This window comes from Leopardus geoffroyi, chromosome A1 (genome assembly GCF_018350155.1).
Source record: "Leopardus geoffroyi isolate Oge1 chromosome A1, O.geoffroyi_Oge1_pat1.0, whole genome shotgun sequence".
Taxonomy (NCBI): domain Eukaryota; kingdom Metazoa; phylum Chordata; class Mammalia; order Carnivora; family Felidae; genus Leopardus; species Leopardus geoffroyi.
In genome coordinates this window covers 150,757,281-150,777,500 of record NC_059326.1, presented here as the reverse complement: position 1 = coordinate 150,777,500, position 20,220 = coordinate 150,757,281, and the positions used below count along the sequence as shown (strand labels likewise).

The 20,220-nt window shown below is 35.2% G+C and overlaps 1 protein-coding gene across 5 annotated transcripts in view; it reads left to right on the top strand.

Annotated features, from left to right (window-relative positions):
• TMEM161B (transmembrane protein 161B) overlaps positions 1–20,220 on the top strand; it is a 73,334-nt gene that overhangs the window by 16,912 nt on the left and 36,202 nt on the right. For 3 of the 5 annotated variants that reach the window (XM_045497393.1, XM_045497375.1, XM_045497386.1), the window contains 3 exons: positions 6,195–6,298; positions 17,711–17,794; positions 19,871–19,968. In XM_045497393.1, coding sequence (XP_045353349.1) covers positions 6,195–6,298; positions 17,711–17,794; positions 19,871–19,968 — 286 coding nt within the window. Of the gene's footprint in view, positions 1–6,193; positions 6,299–14,965; positions 15,031–17,710; positions 17,795–19,870; positions 19,969–20,220 lie in introns of those variants that run through there. The other 2 variants (XM_045497403.1, XM_045497398.1) reach the window with 1 other exon arrangement.

Sequence of the window (20,220 nt, the reverse complement as noted above, 5' to 3'; positions counted from 1 at the left end):
GGGGTGTCCCAATTGGATGGGGACCGGTGGCAAGGCAGTGAAGAATTCATCCAAGGCATAAGAAGATAGAAGTTTACTGAATGCACTCAAGGGAGTGGCTGGCAGGACAATAGAGCAGAGGCTGCCACAAGCATTGGTGAGGGGCCACATTATAGGGTGGAGTGAGGGAATGTGGGGACTTTGGAGTTTCCCCTTTTTTGGTAATCTTAGGAATTGTGCCTGGTTGTATTTGGTCAGTTAGGGCCTATACTTATTTTGAGGTGGGTTGCTTAATGAGCTTGTTTGCAATCAGCTGGGTGGTCTGTCTGGTTGCTGTGGGCCCTTTTGCTTTACTCAGTTTAGCTTTGCTCAAGCCTATTGCCTAAAAACAGCCTCTATAGGTAATATCCTCTTTCCTTTTTCTCCCTTCTAATTTATTCAGGGAGATTATACTTGAAATCGTTTGGGGGTGTCTGAGTCCCAAGTATATATGCAAATATGCGTTCTAATGTTAAACAGCATGTGCTTTGTTTCAGTTGGTTAGCAGGAGAGCTAGTTTAATGAAACAAAACAAAATGTCAACTCTACTAAGTCTGACACAGTATTCTGAGTTTTATTTTCCGTATTGACAAGCAAGATAAAATGTTGATGTTTGACATATTTTATTTCTTGGAGAGTTGTTTAATTTTCCTTGGTAAGAACTTTTTAAACCTACCCAGAAATGATTACTGACAAAACTTGAAATGATTATTCTTCTAGAGACTAAAGGCAAATAACTTTGTCTTGCTCTTCATGGCTTCAGGTTAATAGATAATAGAAAGTTATCTTAAGTTGAAACCTAAGTTGCCGTAGTATTTCACCCATCTTGGGTCATATGAGCTATTTCATGAACAACTTTTCTGACTTTTAGTTATCAAGAGAATCAAGGCCTACTGGCAATGAATCTAGACAGAAACCATCACTTTGGTTAAATTTTGATGCATTAATAAAAGCATTAGGGCTACTTGAGTCATTGATCCATGTGGTTGTGTTTGAGACTTGAGCCATGATGGACTTTGTAGCCTCACTATATCTCTCCCCAGTTTAACAGTTTTCTCTTGTGAAATATTTGATTGTTTATGGCTAAATGTATTTAATCATTGTCTTTAATTAAAAATGAGAAATATTCAGGGAATTTTATTTTTAAGTTAAACAGTTCAGTAATCCCGCTTTTGTATAAACTTAGGCATACATAGGCACACCTGAGTGGCTTAGTCGGTTGAGCGTCCACCTTTGGCTCAGGTCAGGATCTCACGGTTCATGAGTTGGAGTCTGGAGCCTACTTTGGATTCTGTCTCCCTCTTTCTCTCTCTCTCTCTCTCTCTCTCTGCCCCTTCCCCGCTTGTGCTCTGTCTGGCTCTCTTTCAAAAATAAACAAACATTAAAAGAAAAAACTTAGGCATACATAGATACTAATTTGGGCAGTGAAGGCAGGTTATTAGAATGATTTTTATTTATTTATTTTTAGACTGGTTTGTTTCTAAATTTCAAATTGTTGTGTCCCTTAGTTAATGAGTTGAATATTTTTATACTTTAACACATTAATCCCTGGAATGTACACTATAATTGCTAATTTCATAGTAATGTCTCAAAAGTTTAAGTTTAGTATTAATCTATTAAATTGATAATATATAACTGGTAACATACAATATAATAATTTTGGTGAAATAATTTCCACATAATCTTACCTCTCTAAAAATTAGATAACATTCTAGGAAAGATTCATTGACTTCTATTAGAAAGTCAGAAGAAGACTGACTTATAGAATAATACATTTAGGACAGTATATAGATAAGCTTTTGGGAAAATATTTCTAGCTTCGTTTAAAAAGGTAGAAGTGGCAGGGTGCTTTGGTGGCTCCCTGAGCCACTGGACACTGTTAAGTGTCCCGACTCTTGATTTCAGCTCAGGTCATGAACTCACGGTTCATGAGATCGAACCCCACATTGGGCTCTGCACTTGACCGTGGGGAGCCTGCTTGAGGTTCTCTCTCTCTCTGCCCCCATCCCACGTGTGCACCCTCTCTGTCCCAAAATAAATAAGTAAATTTAAAAAAGAAATCTATTTGAAAGAAAAAGTGGACATGGCATAATGAAGTGTTCAGGTTACATTTTTGCCTTGAACATTTTTTAGTCAAACATTAGCTACTACATTGAGAACGGTGTTTGCCTTTCTTGGGGTTCTCTTTAATTCTTCCTTTGCCTCTATATTTGATAAACTTTTGAATTCTGCACAAAGATATCAGAATGCATTTCTCTTCTCAGTACCAGAGATACCACTGTAATTTAAAGCTTCATTATTTCTGGTCTGGGCCATTGTAGAAACCCAGTTCATATTTCTAATTATCCTCAATCCAGTTTGCTGATACTTGTTTTTGCCTTTGCATGGTTTACATCTTCACTTCTGCATCTATCAGCAATATCATGCTTAGTGATTTGAAGCAAAAGGAGAGAGTTGAGCAAAATACCTCTCTTTCACTGTTCATCACATTCCATCATATGTATTTTCCATATCAGTCTTTCTGAAATGCCATTTAATACCTGTAACACTTACTAGATATGACTAAAATATGATTTCTGCTATTAAGGAGTTTACACTCTAATAAATTGGTATATGTATATTTGTGAGAGATTGTACTAGATGACCTTGAAGATTCTGTGATACTATCACTTATTTCTTTAAAGACTAGATTGAGGTTCACTTGGTCCACAAAACTTTCCCTGACTAAAAACTTATCTTCTGCTTTTAAGTCTATAATCTCAAATAGACCAACCTTCTGACATACTTGCTAATATATTTCTTGGCCTTGTTCTGCCTGAAAGAGTTCTTTGTAATGGCATTCATTGTATGGAGATTGCAGAACTTCTATCACAAACTACACAGAAAATAGGGTAGTAAATTCAAGTGATAGGAAATGTGAAAGTAGAAAGGTAAAAATGTAACCTTTGATGTTAGGTGAATATAAAAGTGGTCTGAACCTTAACCCAGTTGGTAAAATTTAAGGCAGTAAAATATCCACAGTAAAACGAGAGTTGAGGCAGGTTTAAAAAGCATTTTAGGGGCGCCTGGGTGGCTCAGTCGGTTAAACGTCCGACTTCGGCTCAGGTCATGATCTCACGGTCCGTGAGTTCGAGCCCCGCGTCGGGCTCTGTGCTGACAGCCCAGAGCCTGGAGCCTGTTTCAGATTCTGTGTCTCCCTCTCTGTCTGCCCCTCCCCTATTCATGCTCTGTCTCTCTCTGTCTCAAAAATAAATAAACGTTAAAAAGCATTTTAAAAGCCGTCCTGTTTAAGAACCACTTTTACCTCCTTTTTTTTGGAGAACTGTCTGTACATATTTTTCCTCTTTTTTTTTTTAATTAGGCATTTGGTCTGTTAGTACACTAGTTATTCCTCCTCATCCCCACCATCCACTGTTTCACTTCCCATGATTTCAGTTACCCAAGGTCAATTATGGTCTGGAAGCAGATGATCCTCCTTCTGAGATACGGTCAGGTCAGTAGGAACCAAATGCTATGTCACAGTGCCTGCGACATTCGCCTCACTTCATCTAATCACGTAGGCATTTTATCATTTCACATCATTACAGGAAGGAGAGTGACTGTAGTACAGTAAGATATTTTGAGAGAGAGAGACCACATTCAGGTACCTTTTATTACAGTATATTGTTGTAATTGTTCTGTTTCGTTATTAACTATTGTTAATCTCTTACTGTGCCTAATTTATAAAGTAAACTTTATTGTAGGTATGTACGTACAGAAAAAACATTGTGGATATAGGATTCGATACTATCCAAGGTTTTGGGCATTTACAGGGGGTCTTGGAACATACCTCCCACTGATTTGGTGGAGGGACTACTGTAGTTGATTTGTAAGAACTCCGTTTATAATATCTAATAAGGAAATGATCCCTCTGTCATGTGAATTACAGATGTCTTTTCCCAGTCATTTGATATTGTTTATATCATTCTCTATTGCAGAAATTTGATTTTTCTTAATTCATAAAGTTTACTTTTTAGAGTAGTTTTAGGTTCACAGCAAAATTAATTGAAATGTATAGAGTTCCTATGTACCCTTTGCTTGCACATGTTCACCCTCCCCCTCTATCACCATTCCACCCCACAGTACTACATTTCTTACAGTGATGAACTGTTGGTGGCACAGTTTGTTATAATAAATGAATGTTATAATAAATGAAATTTGATTTTTTTCAACTTAGTTTTTAGTTTTTTTTTTTTTTTCAATGAGGAGACTTGTCAGTTTAAAAAAATTTTTTTTTAATGTTTATTTGTTTTTGAGAGAGACAGAGATCATGAGAGGCAGAGGGGCAGAGAGAGAAGGAGACACAGAATTTGAAGCAGGCTCCAGGCTCTGAACTGTCAGCACAGAGCCTGACGTGGGGCTCAAACTCATGGAGTGCAAGATCATGACCTGAGCCAAAGTCAGAGGCTTAACCAACTGAGCCACCCAGGGGCCCCGAGACTTGTCATTTCTTGAAAGCCTTCTCTCTTCTTGAAATTTAAAAAGTTTTCTTACAGAATTAAAATAAAAACTTGAGAAGAGTTATAATAGAGGTAATAACAATGACAGTAACAACAAATAGTATTCATACATATGGAACTTTCTGTGTATCAGGCATAATTTATAACCACAGCTTGATTAGGTAGGTTAAGTGAATAGCTTTATTTTATAGGAGAGATAATAAAGGTACATACTGTTTAAATGACCTTTGCAAAGTCATGCAACTAGTAGTTAGTTGGCTGATTTTATCCCAGGCAGGTTAGGTCTAAAATCCATGCTCTTAAACCTGTACACTATACTGCTTCTTTTAAACATTTTTATATTTTTATGTACTTATTTGGTGTATTATGTTTGAGGTAGGAATTCAGCCTTATTTTTGGACTGCTTGGATAAAGGGAGGAGCTAGCAAAGAGGAGTATGAAGAGTTGATTGTCATGGTGTGAGTAAAGGAAGGCCTGTGGTAGGCCTTGTGGGATCCTGCTGAGATTTAAAATAAGGAAAGATAATTTGTTAAGATGAGGTGATCTTGATGGTAGATCTTTCAATGGGATGGGCTGAAGCAGAACGTCAAATGGGAACTGTGTGGGGATGTAAGAACATAGAAGCAACTGGGAATAAGTCTTTTGTCAAGTAGCTATGAATATTAGGGAGGAGGGCTGTGTAATGAGGGAAAATCATTGTTATGTTTCAGAAAGATGAAAGAGACTTACAGATGTTACAATGCGGGTAGGAAGGATTCAGATACAGAAGAGATTTTAGAAGATATAGTAAGTAAACTATTCAGAGGTTGACGTTCCTGAAAATCAAAAGGAGGATGGGCTCTTAAGCACATTTGAAGGGGTTTGTGTAGAAGATGCTCTTTATTTCCAGAGGGTAGAGGAAAAGATGGGTGCAGATACAAATGATGATGAGCTTCTTGGTGAAAAGGGAGGGTTTTCATTTAATGGTGTTTATTTTCTTTGTGAGTACAAGATGAGGGAGGTTGGAAGTGTGGAGATGGGGAAGGTTTTGACTTCGTTATAGTAGAGAATAGGGAGGGACTGATGAGAGTAAACTAAGGAGGCTTTTGGACATTATTGAAGGCCCACCCACTGGAAGTTGGTGATGACAGCACGAGTTAATTTTTTTTCTAATAGTGACTTTTAGGCCAGTTCTGTCATCACACTTAATATGGTTAATGCTCTTTAATCATTCACTTAATCATTTAATTGTTCACTACCACCTTAGAAGTAAAAGGTAGGCATACTCCTTTTAAAGCTTGCCAAGCTCGTGTTTTAAGTGTATTGAATAGAGTAAGTTTGGAGAAAGATGGAAAAAACGACTACTTTTTACTTCATTTGGATACCCTTAAATAATGGAGAACATTTCTTGGGAATTGATTTTAAATGTGCATGCTAACCCATTTAACTTTTATTAACATGGATGTTACCCTTGGGGAATTTTGTAGAGGATTATGAGATGAGATTAAATGTTTTAAGTTTAAACATGTGGTCTTGAATGCTTAAATGCCAGAATAATAATGTATTTTAATTATAAACTCATCTTTTTTAAAGTCTAATTTTTGGAATGTATACAAAGTTTTCCACCACTGTCCTCAAATTTAAATTTATTCATTGTTAAACTTGTTTGTTTGTTTGTTTGTTTGTTTTTTTATACAGGGTGTGATAGGTATACAGCTGGTCGTTACCATGGTGATGGCCAGTGTCATGCAGAAGATTATACCTCACTATTCTCTTGCTCGATGGCTACTCTGTAATGGCAGGTAAGGCAAGGTTAGGCTGACTGTGTCTGGTACTTTGAAATCTCTCTTTAGTTCAAGTCTCAGACTGATGGACTTACCCGAAGTTAAGCGTGAATTCCTGTTTTCTAAAAACATGACAAAGGGAAGTTATGAGAAAAATCTAGCTTCCTTATTTTTCTTACTTTAGACATTAGTAGTTTATTTTTTTTAGTACAAAGGTAATGGGATCATGGTGAACAATTCAGTCCTCCCCCTTTCATGTCCCTTTTTGTCCATTGCCATTGAAAATACCACATCACTTTTCCCATAGTTACCTCCTTAAACAGTTGGTCAACACAGGGAGGAGACTATAAATTGAAGTGATTAAATATTTTTACCATTGTTGGGAAAATGACTGAGAGCATATATTTGATTATTGATGACTCATTTGAGAGTTTATTATGAGAATTAGGGATTCTTTGTTCTACTGCAAAGAATTTTTAACTTTAACTTAACAAGGAGAGGTCAAAGTTATTTTGCTGGTTTTAATTTTGTCTACTGTGCTGTAAGCTTACTGCTATTCCCAGTCTTTCCACAAAAGAGCTCAGTTGCCTTGCTGATATGTGTACAATAAAATAATGTCACAAGTAAGGAAGTTGAATATAGGGGATATGAGACAATTGCAGGAAAATACCCTATAGAAATACATGCCAAAATCCTGTGTAATTATGAAAGGTAAGTTATAGATATGGTACCACAACTATAGTTTTATTCTAACTGTTCATCTCCAGTAAATAACTGCATTCTCTTAATTTGTAGGTCTAGTTTCTTTTGTTTAGACCTTTTGGAGTTAGAAAACAATGGATAGATCCTATCCTCCTAATGATTTCATACACTGCAAGACAAATAATAAGCTTTTATGATTAGATCAAGGTCATTCTATCCACAAAGCTTAAATCTCCTTTATTGAATTTATTTTCTATGCTTCTTTTCATATCATTTAAATACAGAAAAATATTATTCAGACTGCTTAAAATTTTTTTTGACCGCTGGCGCATGCACGTGTGCACACCCACACAGGATGTGTGAGAGAATGGCTATTTAAAAACATATGTTTTATTAGCAAAGTAAGTAATAACTAAAGTTTTAGTAAACTTTAAAACCTCTGTCAGCGTTATTTATAAGAGAAAAGTCAGTCATCTGTAGCTACTTTTTAAATGTGTAGTCTTGTTTACTTTTTTGCTTATCAAAACCCTTTTCCATAGATCATGAAAGGATAAACATCAGCTGGGCAAATTACCATTCATTCTAAATAAATGGAATCTGATTTAATGAACTAGATAAAAGTATGTTAAGGTAGCTCGTTTCTACTGAGAATTCATATTTATAGACTCTGTTTATGATGAATCTCCAGTGAGACTCCAGATCTCTTTTTGGCTCCAAAGATCTTCAGTCTTGTCTCGTTTTAGGGTATAGGCAATTTCCTGTTCTTACATAATCTGCTTTCCATTTGTTTCTGTGAAACTTACATTTACTAGTAAAAACTAAAACTTCAGAGATTGAAAACCAAATTCTTTTCTCTTAATATTGGAATTATGTATTATAATTAAAATGGTTTTTTTTTTGACCAATATTAGCATGGATGTAAATATACATACTACATGTTTTGTAAATACACATACTACAGATTTGAGGGAGAGTTCAGCATTTAAAAATAAATATGAAGTTGATAATTTTTTGTAATCTTGATTTGCTTTTGTAAACCGATTAACTGTAGTGTTAATTAACACTGTCTCTAATTCTAAATCAGGTTCCAACTATAGCAATCAGAATTTTCTAGAAATAGTTACTTACTCCTTGCTTCATTTCCTCCGTTGTTTTTTTTTTTTTTTTTTTTTTTTTTTTTTTTAATGTGTGTGTGTTTAAGATTTATCTTTTTTTAATGTTAGTCCTGGAATTTTTAGGTCATGAAGTTAAATCGCTTAATGTTGTTGCCTAACTGTGTTCAATAAGATCATTGATTTTATCCTTTTGGGATAATTAGTGTTTCACCAACCTTTAATGATATGAAATTATGCTGTTTTAATATTGGTAAAATGTAAAATCCCTTGTGAATTGCTTATGTAGAAATATTGATCAGAAATGACAGTTTGCATTTTAAACCATATGATGCTGTTGAGTTAAAGAGAAAGATCTGAGGGCATTCTTTATCATCTGTAACATGCTTAAAAGAATTTGAGGGGAAAGGCTCATGAAGACTTAAAAATATGAATAGTGTAGAAAGGCTTGGGAGTGACTGTACTGAATGGAACAACTGAATAGAACTATTCAAATGAATAGCTGTGTAGATACCATGAAAGGTTAATCGTGAGTCTGACAGAAGAGAGTTGTTTTTAGGTTCTGTATATATCGTTCGAGTATTTGTCCCACTAGTATTGTATCTTCATATTGTAAATAAATATTCATATTTGCCTTAAAAGTTATGGCCTGTCTTTTTGTATCATATGACTTAATTTATGTCCATCTCTCATCAATCTGTGTCATTTTGGAATGGAGGGTTTAAAGTGCCATTGGATTTTATTATGTTGATTTAAAGAGTAAGCCTGCCATTTACTTAAAGAAGTAAATAAACAATTGAAGCAATAAACAATTTTTACTTTATAAATTACTGGCCTGTTGATTTTTAATATTAGAAAAACACTAATTTTCTAGTTCTTGTTAAATAACATATATTGCTGTTAGTATTGTAGATCTCTAGTTTTTTAAAAAATAACAGCATAGTCTTTAGCCTTGTTTAATGCCATTAAATTACCTTTACAATGTTATAAACCATAATACTGATCAAAAGTTTTATTTCTCTTATGCTGTTTGGATCTGTACACTGTGAATTAGTTAGGAGAGGAGATGCACTGGGGTATGTTATGACCTCAGAATCTCAATGTCTGAACCTAATGAAAGTTTCTGATTCTGTTTCCTCAGGCAGGAATCAGGGTCTTATGGGAGAGTTAGAAAGGGTTTGTTGGGCAGCTCTTAAGGTAGATTCTTGACAAAATGGTATTTAAAGATTCAGCTGTCTTTCCAGTGGTGACTTAGGGACTCTAGGCTTCTTCTGTCTTGTGGCTCTTGTATTCCTCCTGATACCTTGGAATCTTCTGTTAGATATTGTATCTGTTGGCAAATAAAGGGAATAGGCTATGGATCTTTCAGGAGATGCAAGGGGTCACACTTAGAAGTCGATATATCATTTCTGTCCACATTCCATAGGCTGGGGCCCTGTGACTAATTAAGGCCAAAGGGCAAGTGTGTCTGGGAATGTAGTTTTCATTGTACCTAGGAAGTAAAAGCAAGATTGGTGAGGGTCTAGTCCTTCTCTGCAGTAGGTGATAATGTGTTTACGAATGAGAAAACTCATTTAACTACTCACAGTCACATACTGAAAAATGAAACAGATCTAAGCTTCTTATCCTGAAGTTCAGTTCACAGTATAGTCTTTATTTGATTTATGGCGCTCATCAACTCCAGACCTTGTCCTGGAACTGACATACTTGAACAGAGTTGGAATTTGGTGGAGGTGAACTTTTCTACAATTGTTGTGACTTCTTTTGGCAGTTTACAGAGTAATTTTTTAAGATTTTTTTTCTACCTTTTGTTCCTAGTGATACTTAGCCTTTTATAAGCTAATCCTACAGGTTATATATAGTTAGTGTGTGGTTTCTCTTCACTTACTGTATTCTTCTGGCTTTTCTGTGACTGCATAGCCACCTTTTATTCTAAATTAAAAGGTATCTCACCATTGATTTTGATTACCACAGACATGCTAAGTACAAAGTAGAGTTTAAGAAATATCATCTGTTCAAATTATACTTCTTACCTCATTATTTGAAATTAAATTTGTCCCACATTACTAAGTTATAAATATTTTGTATTCCATTCTTCCAGGGTTTTTTAATAGAAAAAATATTTTTCTTCGGGGAAATGTTTTTCTCCTTTTTTTTTACATGCCTTTTTATATGACTATCAGATTTTGTTGAAGGGATTCTGCTTTAACAAGAACTTAAGTAATAAAATCTCTTCTGCCTGTAACCTGTGAGCATGTACTATTAACTTTGAAAACCCGACGGTGAACAGTCTAGTGCTCTCAGACTGCTCTATTACCCCCTCTCTTCACAAAGGGAGGAAAAATCATCGGAAGTTGGTTTGTCTGAGCTGCTTTTCCCTAGCATAAGGAACACTTTTAACCGTCATTGAGATCATTTGAAGATGTTCTTTATCGTGTCTAGCGTACCACTGTATTGTAGCCATAGTATTCTCTACTTTCTATTGTAATTAAAGTTCCTTTCTGTTTTGAAGTTTGCTTGGCCCCTCTTTTCTTGGAGAGGTAAGTGATAGGTTACATTCTTTGTACATTTGAATAGTGGGTTTTGCATGAGGAAGTAGGATTTTGCTTTTTTTTTTTTTTTTTCCTGCAATAGCTTCCTTGCTGAATCTGCTTTCCATTTCCCTGATTGTTTAGCTCAAACCTTATGCATTCTTCTACCCCTTTATCTCCGGAGGCTCTCACTTTGGTTTGCTACTTCCTGTCATGTGTCCCTCATTGAAAATACATTATGGTTGGATTTACTCTGATTTTGTCTGATCCTGTATTGGGTAAAGAGCACAGTGTACCAACACCTTCATATTCAGTTGCTCTAATTCTTTTTGCCTGTTCTCTTTTGCATGTTGCCTGATCCAAGAATCTGCAAGTTCCCTTTGGTGAGAGAAACCTACTATTCAAATGCACAGTAGGTGGGACCTATGACCTAAGGGAAAGGTGTAAACAGTCAGCTACTACCCTTGTGGAATGCCTGAGCCCTTGCTCTCTCCTTGCCTTAGTCATCTTAACTTCCAGTTCCAGAATGCCATGCTGTCCTATTAAAATTTCCAGTAAATAACAAGATAATGTGTGTGTGTGTGTGTGTGTGTGTGTGTGTGTGTGTGTGTGTGTATATATGACAAACGATATTTTAGCTACTTGTGCTGAAAGGTCTTCTAGGTTTTAAGCAGTATTTGTTTTCTCTTAAGTTTGTTTTTTCTCACTTGTCGAAATTATTGGGATTTAGAATGAAGACTGAAAATGTCTATATGACCTGTGTTTTGAAATAGAGTTTTGTATTGATTATGTATTAAAACTTTTTTAGCTTGCTCTCAGTACTAAGTTTTTCTGTATTCTTTAGATTTTCATTTCAAATTTCTGAAATTTTTACTTCTGAAAAATTTTGAAGTGGTTTGCTTTAAATTACATTGCTGTTTAAAATTTTTAAGGAGTCTACATCAATATATTTTATACATATATAAATGTATATACACATACATTTTCTGATACATATTTTTTCAGTGCTGTTGAACTTCAGTAAGAAGGATAATGGCCTGTTAGTATGTTATGTAAGAGATTTACAAGAAAATTATTAAAAAATATTTCAGTGATTGAGTGGAGTGTAACCCTAGGTTGGCTTTAATTTCTGAGACACTACTGACAATTTGAATGACACGCAAATTTGTGAAGTGAACGTAAGTGAAAAAAAAGCCACTCAGTAGCCAAGGTAAATGTCATAAAATACAGTGAGATTAATACATTTAACTTAAATGCAAGAAGTTCAGTTTTTAGTGAGATCCTCTTAATACCTTTTATTTTTTAAAGTTTTTCCCCGTCTTTCAAACACAGTAATGCGTGTGATATAGAAAAAGGTAATAAATTGATAAAAAGGGAAAATAAGAGGTAATGGACTGTATTCTCATCAGCTAAAGACAATCACTGTGTACATTTTGTTGTATTTCCTTCTAATCTTTTGTATTCATATTTTCCTCTCATGGTTGTGATTATATTGTATGTGCAATTTTAGAACATTAACGCAAAGCATTTTTCTCTAATTGTATTTTTGTAACCATTCTTATTAACTGCTACATAGAATCTAAAGCTAATTAGCTTTTATATCTGTCTTCCAAGCCCATATTAGAAAGGCATGGTGCAGCAGTTACAAGCAGATTGCGAGTCATTTTGCTGAGATAGACATACCAACTAATAGCAAAAGACAAGACTAAAAACTGAGACCAGAGCTAAAGTATAGTACAAGGGAACCATATGGTATGGAATCCAACTGTGTACGAAGCACTGACTGTTGAGGAAAACTGTGCAGCTGTACTTCTAGATTTTACTTGGAATTTTCAGATCTTAGGTGGCTACTCCATGCTGCCTGGCTATCTTTGTATGCTCCACTTCTCTGACAGCTTTTCAACCCAAACCCTTACTCCTCAAATAGTATGCATGCCTGCCTCAGCTTCAGCTCTTGAAGCCAGAGCTCTGCACTCATTTTCTCACCACCAAACCCACAACCCTAGTTACCTGTGCAGCCCCTCTATATTTGTAAAGAATGTTTGTATATTTTAATTTTGGCCCATGGAAGAGGTGTCCTGTCTGTCAGGCCCCAATTCCTACATTTGTGCTCTGTACCCCTTTCCTTCTTTTACCTAGACTGCTCCTTTTGCCATTTCCTTTCTTCCCTGTCGTAAATTGCTTCACTTCCATTGGGAATTATTCCTGTTAGCACACACACCCATACACATGCTGCTTTTTTTTTTTTTTTTTTTTAAGATCTCTTATTAAAAGTAACAGCAACTACAAATAAAGAAGAGTTACAGCCCTGCCTCTCTCTTCTGTCTTAAAAAACAAAGCCTTTCCCGTGTCCATTTCTTAGTTTTGCCCTATTTCCCTATTTTCTCTTATAGCCAAATTTGTTACATGCATTGTCTTCATGAACTCTACTTCTCACTTCCTTAATAACTGTTTAGTTTTCTGCCATGTGTTATCTTCCCCTTAGGTGATATTATTGATTCCATAAATACCACAATTGTGTAATGACCCCAGGTTATCTCTGAGCTCTAGATTCGAAAATACAGTTTTCCTCTTGATGTTTTCACTTGATATTTCAAAGGTACTTAAAAACTCAAGCATGTTCAGATTCATAATTCTTCCTGTTCTACTCCATCTGAGAAAATGTACCACCATCTTCCTTAAATCAGAAAGGTAGATATCCTTCATTGTTTTTTTTCCACTTCCTACTTTTAGTCTATCACTGTTGATTCAGTGTCCAAAATATATTTCCTTCTCTCCTTGCCTCCATATAATTCACAGAGCAGCAAAAAAGATCTTAAAATGTAAATGAAGTTATTTCTCTATCCTGTTTTGAGACTATTATTTTAGCATAAAATCTAAACTCCATACTGTGGCCCAGGAGGATGTGCATGATCTGATCCCTTTTTATCTCTTCCGCCTCCCTCATATGTTTCTCCTTGCATATGGTGCAGCCGTCTCTTTGGCCTTTTGGTTACTGCAGCCTTCTGTGTTCTTTCATGCCTTTGTGCTTTTGGACATGCTCTCCTCTTCCTCAATGCCGTTCCCCTCCATTCTTCTCATCCTTTAGGTTGCTGGGTAAATGTCATCTCAGAGAGATCTTTGTAACCTACAACCTAAGGCTTTTCTCTCTCATTCTCACCATTTGTTAGGTTCTTTTATATAGTATCCGACTTGTGGCGGGTTTTTTTTGGCCATTTTTTACTTGGTTAAATTCTGCCCCAACTAGAATACAAGCACCAGGAAAGCAGGGACTTTATTGTATGTGATTACATCTCGATTGTTCAGCGGAGTACTTGACCATAGGGGACTCCATAGGAGTCTGATGAATGGATGGATGGATGGATGGATGGATACATACATGAGTAACAGACTAGAAGTGGCCCTAAGAGCACCCAGCAGCCTAAGGTTCCAGCTTTGAACAATAATTTTTACTGATGAAGATGACCCATTTGTCCAGTAAGAAGTATAATAAATGCAATCTATTGTAGAAAATGGGTTCACAAAATGAGATTAAACAAGCTCGAGTATATTTAAAAAGAAAATGAGTCCTAGAAAATGTTAAGGATCTTAAAATATTTCATTATTATAGCATTCTAAAAGTAATTTAAGTTTTCCTATACTAAGAGTTCTTTTACAGATTAGTAATAATTAGCAATTATTCCTCAGTGCCAAACAACTAATTTCAGTCTTTATAAATGAGTTATTGCATAAGTGATCTTCTCAATGTTATGCACTCAATCTTTATCATTCATGGATTGTGTATTTGTTATTTGCTTACTTGCTGAAATTCATTTGTAACCCCCCAAATTTATACTGGTGGTGCTTTCAAGATCATTCATAGACATATCCAGATTGGCAAAATATTTGAGTGGCCCAATGCCCACGTTCCCAGCTGAGGCCTTGTTTCACTTTTCATATTATAAACAAGTGTGCTTTTTGTGGTCTGTTTAGTACCATGTTGTTCACATTTTAGCTTTAGCTTTTTGTTGATTTCACTATTTAAAATGGCCTCCAAGCATGGTGTTGAGGGGTTGTCTAGTGTTTGGAGGCATAAGATGGGCCTTATGGAGAAAATGCATTAGAAATATTCACAGAATTCAGGAAAATACTATACTTATGATTATAGTTATTAAATAAGCTTTGTTCAGGTGTGAATTACAGTGCTATTGGCTGTGAATTTAATGTTAATGAATCAACAGTATATATTAAATAAGGTGTCTTTAAACTTAAACACACATAAAACAAGGTTTTGTATTTATTGGTTGATGAAAATGTTGTGACCAGAGGCTCGCAGGAACCTAACCCTGTATTTCCCCTAGGAGCAATGTTCAGTGTTCGCGGCGACTTTATAGAACATAACTACCGCGAATAACGAGAATCGACTGTAAGTTAAAATTCTGGACTTAAATCGAAATTTCAGGAAGTGCCTCCTCACCCATGTTAATTAGAGTTTAGTGACTTTTTGGTTGGGATATATTTTATTTTAAAGCCTTTAAGGGGAGAACTGAATTAATTTTGGTTCAGTGATCCTTTTTGAGCACTTACTATATGCCAGTAACTGTACTAGTTTTGAAGTCTACAATAACAAGTAAGTCTTAAAATCTTTACTCTAAGGATCTTTCAGTTAGGGGAGTATTTCATTTTAATCTAACTGGTCTGTTACCAACTGCAGTTTAATTTTGACACTACCTGGAGATAATACAGACTCCATGGGTTAAAGACCAATTTCTCTGTAAGAATGCCTAGGTTTCCAGATGCCAGCTGCACGTCCTTGGAATCCTCAGGCCACCCGTATTTCTGTATACTGGCTACTGGCTACAGATTGGGGCATTTTTATGACCCCTCTCAGGTTCATTAATTTGCTAGAACAGTTAGAACTCAGGAAAGTGCTATACTTATGATTACAGTTTTATTATAGAGATGATATAGGAGGAGATTTCGGAAGAAGTGCAGTTGCATTCCCTCCCTGTGGAGTCAGGGCATGTCACCCTCCAGGCACATCATTGTGTTGACCAGCCAGGATGCTCCTCTCAGCTCCAGTGTCCAGAGGTGTTTTGGAATTCCATTTTACATAGGTACGACTTTAAATAATTGGCCACAGGATTGAACTTAATCTCTAGCCCCCTTCCCCTTCTTGTAGATCAGATGGCTGAGGATCCCCACTCTAATCATATAGTTGGTATTTCTGGTGACCAGTCACCATCCTGAGGCTATCTGGAGGTCCACCTGGAGTCCTCTAATTAACATACCAAAGATACTCCCTATCACTAAGGAAGTTCCAAAGACTTTTGAAGCTCTTTGCCAAGAATGGGGGACAATGACCAGATACGTTCTTTTTTTACACCATAGGGCAACTTGCCTTATAAATAGTAAAAGGTAAACTAGAAGTTTGCCAGATAGGGGCATTGATATTTATAAGCAGATACAAGAATATATGCAGAAACATCAAGGGATGAAAGAATTTGTAGAGTAAAATGTCACTTAGTCTAAAGCTAGAATGTCATGTTCCAAGGGGGAGTTGTTGAAGGTGAGTCTGGTAAAGTAGATAGTAGTCAGATCATCAAAGTCTGTGGAAATAGGAGGTCACAAATCCTATGCGCATGTGAGCCTTACAGTGTGTATTCTAACTTTAATGGAAAATTTCAAACATATACAAAGAGTAGACAGACTAATACAGTGAATAATGATTTTTATGATCTCCTATGTACATATCACAATTAACAGCTGGTGGTTAACATGTTTCATCTGTTTTCCCCTTCATCTCTCCTCCCCCTAACATATTACTTTGTAGCAAATATTATTTCATTCATAGATATTTCTGTGTATATCTTTAAAGTATATAAGCTTTTAAAATAACTATAATCCTATCTTTACAGCTAAAAAAATTTAACAGTAATTTCTTAATGTCATCAACTATCCAGTCATTATTCAAATTGCCAGTTTTGCAGTGTTTTTAAAAACAGCAAATCACTTGCTAACTTTTTAAATTGAGACATTTTACTTTAAAAATGTAGATTTTTTTGTAAGTGAAAAATTGGAAGGTTTAGCAATACTAGGTGTATGTTTCTCCTTTATAAAAACAGGGCCTTGATCAAAGTCTTTGCCTAGCTGCCACTTACTGTTTTACCTTGAGAAGACGCTTATAAAGGATTTAAACAGTCATTTACCTTAATAAGATTTGCATTATGGAAAGATAACTAAAGTTGGGATCAAAATGCACTGAGGAGAGTGTCCTGGCAAGACAAAGAGACCAGTCAGAGAGTGTTGCCAATAGAGCTAGAGAGGGACATGTGCTGAACTTAAAGTTCTTACAGGGAGCAGAGAAGTTAAAATTTTAAGAGTTAAAGAACAGAATTAATGATAATATGTGGTGAGGGCACATTGAAGATGAAACTAGAATATCAAATTTAAGTAGTGGGTAGGAAATTCAGGTGAGATAGGAAATTGAGAATGAACAGGTGGGTGCTTGGGAGGGAGTAAGTGATTTGTTTGGGTGTTCTAACTACATGGTGGAGGTGAATACACCCTGTTGTTGGTTAGTTAAACCCTAACTTAAAGGGTTTTGTAAATGCAACTTTTTACTCTAATTCTTCAACACATAAAGTTTCAGAATTCTCCAGGTAAAGGAGGGGAGGGTAGGAAAGTAAAGACTACTTGTAGTTTTGAGGACAAAGGATTCTTTTTAAGACAACTGTCAATTACTTCTATGTAAATGAGGGGTGGGTGGAAATTCTAATGTGCTCTTACCTGCAAAGTTCACTCCGTTTACTTTTAATAGTAAGCCTGTATAGCCTTAATATATATTAATACAATGTCAGTTTTAAGAAATATATCTACAAACAGCATTGCAGGGTCTGGCATCTAGTAAGTGCTTGGTAAGTGCTGGGTTTGAATCAAAACCCTTTTAAGGCTTAAGCAGTAGTATTTAATTCAGATGACAGTTTTTCACCTGATAATTCCCTTCAGTGTCTTCACACGTAGGAAACTCAATAAGTATTTGTACCATAAATGAATAATTCTGGTGATTTTAATTTCTTTATTTAAAAGGATTCTTTTTTTCTTAGTTTGAGATGGTATCAACATCCTACAGAAGAAGAATTAAGAATTCTTGCAGGGAAGCAGCAAAAAGGGAAAAGCAGAAAAGATAGGTAAGTTATATTGTTGAGTTTGTAAAGTGTTAATATTTGACACATTTGATATAAATATATTTTTTTACTTTGGTTAAATGAACATTTACTGCTTATGCCATGTGCAGTTAATACATTTGAGATCAAAATCCATGATCTAACATAATTTTAAATTACCCTTTAAAAAAACCCAATATGTAGTAATTTAATATATAAGCACACAAGCGAATATTTTACTCAAGAATGGCTAACTTTATTCTTCTTTGTGTTTAAATTATGAAAACAGTACAGCCATCATATTAAAACTTGGTGGGGGTTGACTGGGGAGAAAACCATAGCCCGTGTCTTTACCCTGTAACTCATTTACAGATACCTGTTGGTTTGTTTTTTTCCCCAGGTTTTGCTTTTATTCAGTATTTTTTAAATAAAAGGGGTAGACAGTACAACTTCTTAGGTCCCATTCAGTTGCTGCATATTACATTGACATTTAATGTTTATGAAGAAAACTGCCTGCTAATAAACCTCACTGAATGGACGACCAAACTTATCTGTGAAACGGAAGGACCAAACTTAGTAATTTTCTAGGATCTCTCTAGCTTTAAAATTTTATATCTCTATTTAAATTGAATTCTCAAGAAAATTACATGATAATTATCCTCTCTATATGGACCTTAGTGTCCTCAACTGAGGAGGATTTTAGGACCTGAAACTATGATTCTAATATATTACAGAATGTCATTGACAACAACTTGTCACCAAATTTCTCATGTGTATCATAAAAATCATATTAACCTGGGCTAATGCATTTGTAGGTGCTAGAGTTTTTTAAAGCATTAATGATTATTTGGCATGAAATTGAAAATTTTAAAAAGGACCTTTTTTTCTGATCTTACTGCCATTCTCTTTTGTGCTTATTACAAATACACCTTGAAGATCATTGAATATTTAAGTGTAAGCCCTCCTTCTCTTTATTATTATTCTGAAAAGTCTTGATTTATTGACATAATTAATATTTTTACTGAGGTTTTCCCACAATAATTGAAAAATGTGTCTTGGTATTGTAATTAATGCTATTGAAAATTTATTATTTTCTATATACATGTGATTGTCTTTAAAAATTAAATTTAGGAATGATCACATGCGTACCTGAAGAATTCTTTTATTTCTCCTATTTGTGATTCTCAGAGCAACTCCAGATTAGGTGTTCACATTATTGAATTTCTCATGCGCATAAATCTTAGTATATTTCTTCAACTTTGACTTGTTTATAGCTACAGGTTTCTTTATGTGTAGACATGTATAATTTCAAAGAGAAATGCGTTTTGTCTTCATTTGTTTTTACTCTTATACCTAAAGAAATAGTTGAATAGTTTCAAAATGAAATACAAGAAAAGATTCCAGTTTTTATGTGTCATGTCATAGTAGAGCTACTTTTGGGGCACCTGGGTGGCTCAGTCAGTTAAGCTTCCGACTTCAGCTGAGGTCATGATCTCCTGGTTCACGAGTTCAAACCCCGCATTGGGCTCTGTGCTGACAGCTCAGAACCTGGAGCCTGCTTCAGATTCTGTGTCTCCCTCTCTCTCTGCCTCTCTCCTGCTCGTGCTCTGTCTCTCTCTCTCGAAAATAAATAACAAATGTTTAAAACAGAAAAAGAAAAAGAGCCACTTAACCTTATTTTAGGTTTCCTGAGATTTTCTTCCATTTGTTATGTGATAATGGTATTTCTTTAATTTTAGATTTGCTTTTACTCTTATACCTAAAGAAAGAGATGTTATATTGTCTTTAAATGTATAGAAGAGAGAATAAGAGAAATAGAGTGAAATGTTAAGCTAGCAATCAAGATTTTGTCACTAGTTTAGTACCTCTTACCCTGGTAATCTGTATGATTCACGTAATAATTTACATCGACGTTTCGTAGTCCCCTACCCCTTTAAAAACTGCTTTTGAGTATTCTACCTCCTTTTTTGATGAAATATTAGAAATTCTGCTTTTTTTTATACTGTGAAATTTAAAACCTCTTTTGTGATTAGTTGATACAAGCACTTGGATAACAGTGTAGGTAACTTGTTTTTTGTGTCACTTGTCTGATTTTTATAGGAAATATAATGGTCACATTGAAAGTAAGCCATTAACCATTCCAAAGGATATTGACCTCCATCTAGAAACAAAGTCAGTTACAGAAGTGGATACTTTAGGTAAGGGGAATCTTGGTAAAGTGTTTTGTAAATCTCATTTTATACTATGCTAGTGAAAGTGCTTCCATTTTATCTATTGTGGCTAGATTTTTTTGGTTAGTTTTTAGTCATTAAGTCCATTTTACAGAATACGAAATCTTTTTCAGAACTTAGAAGCTCACAATGACTTCATTTAAATTCCTTTGTCTATTCACCTAACTTGTACTAAGAATTATTTTTCCCATTTTTCACAAGAGGCTGACTTACATGTTT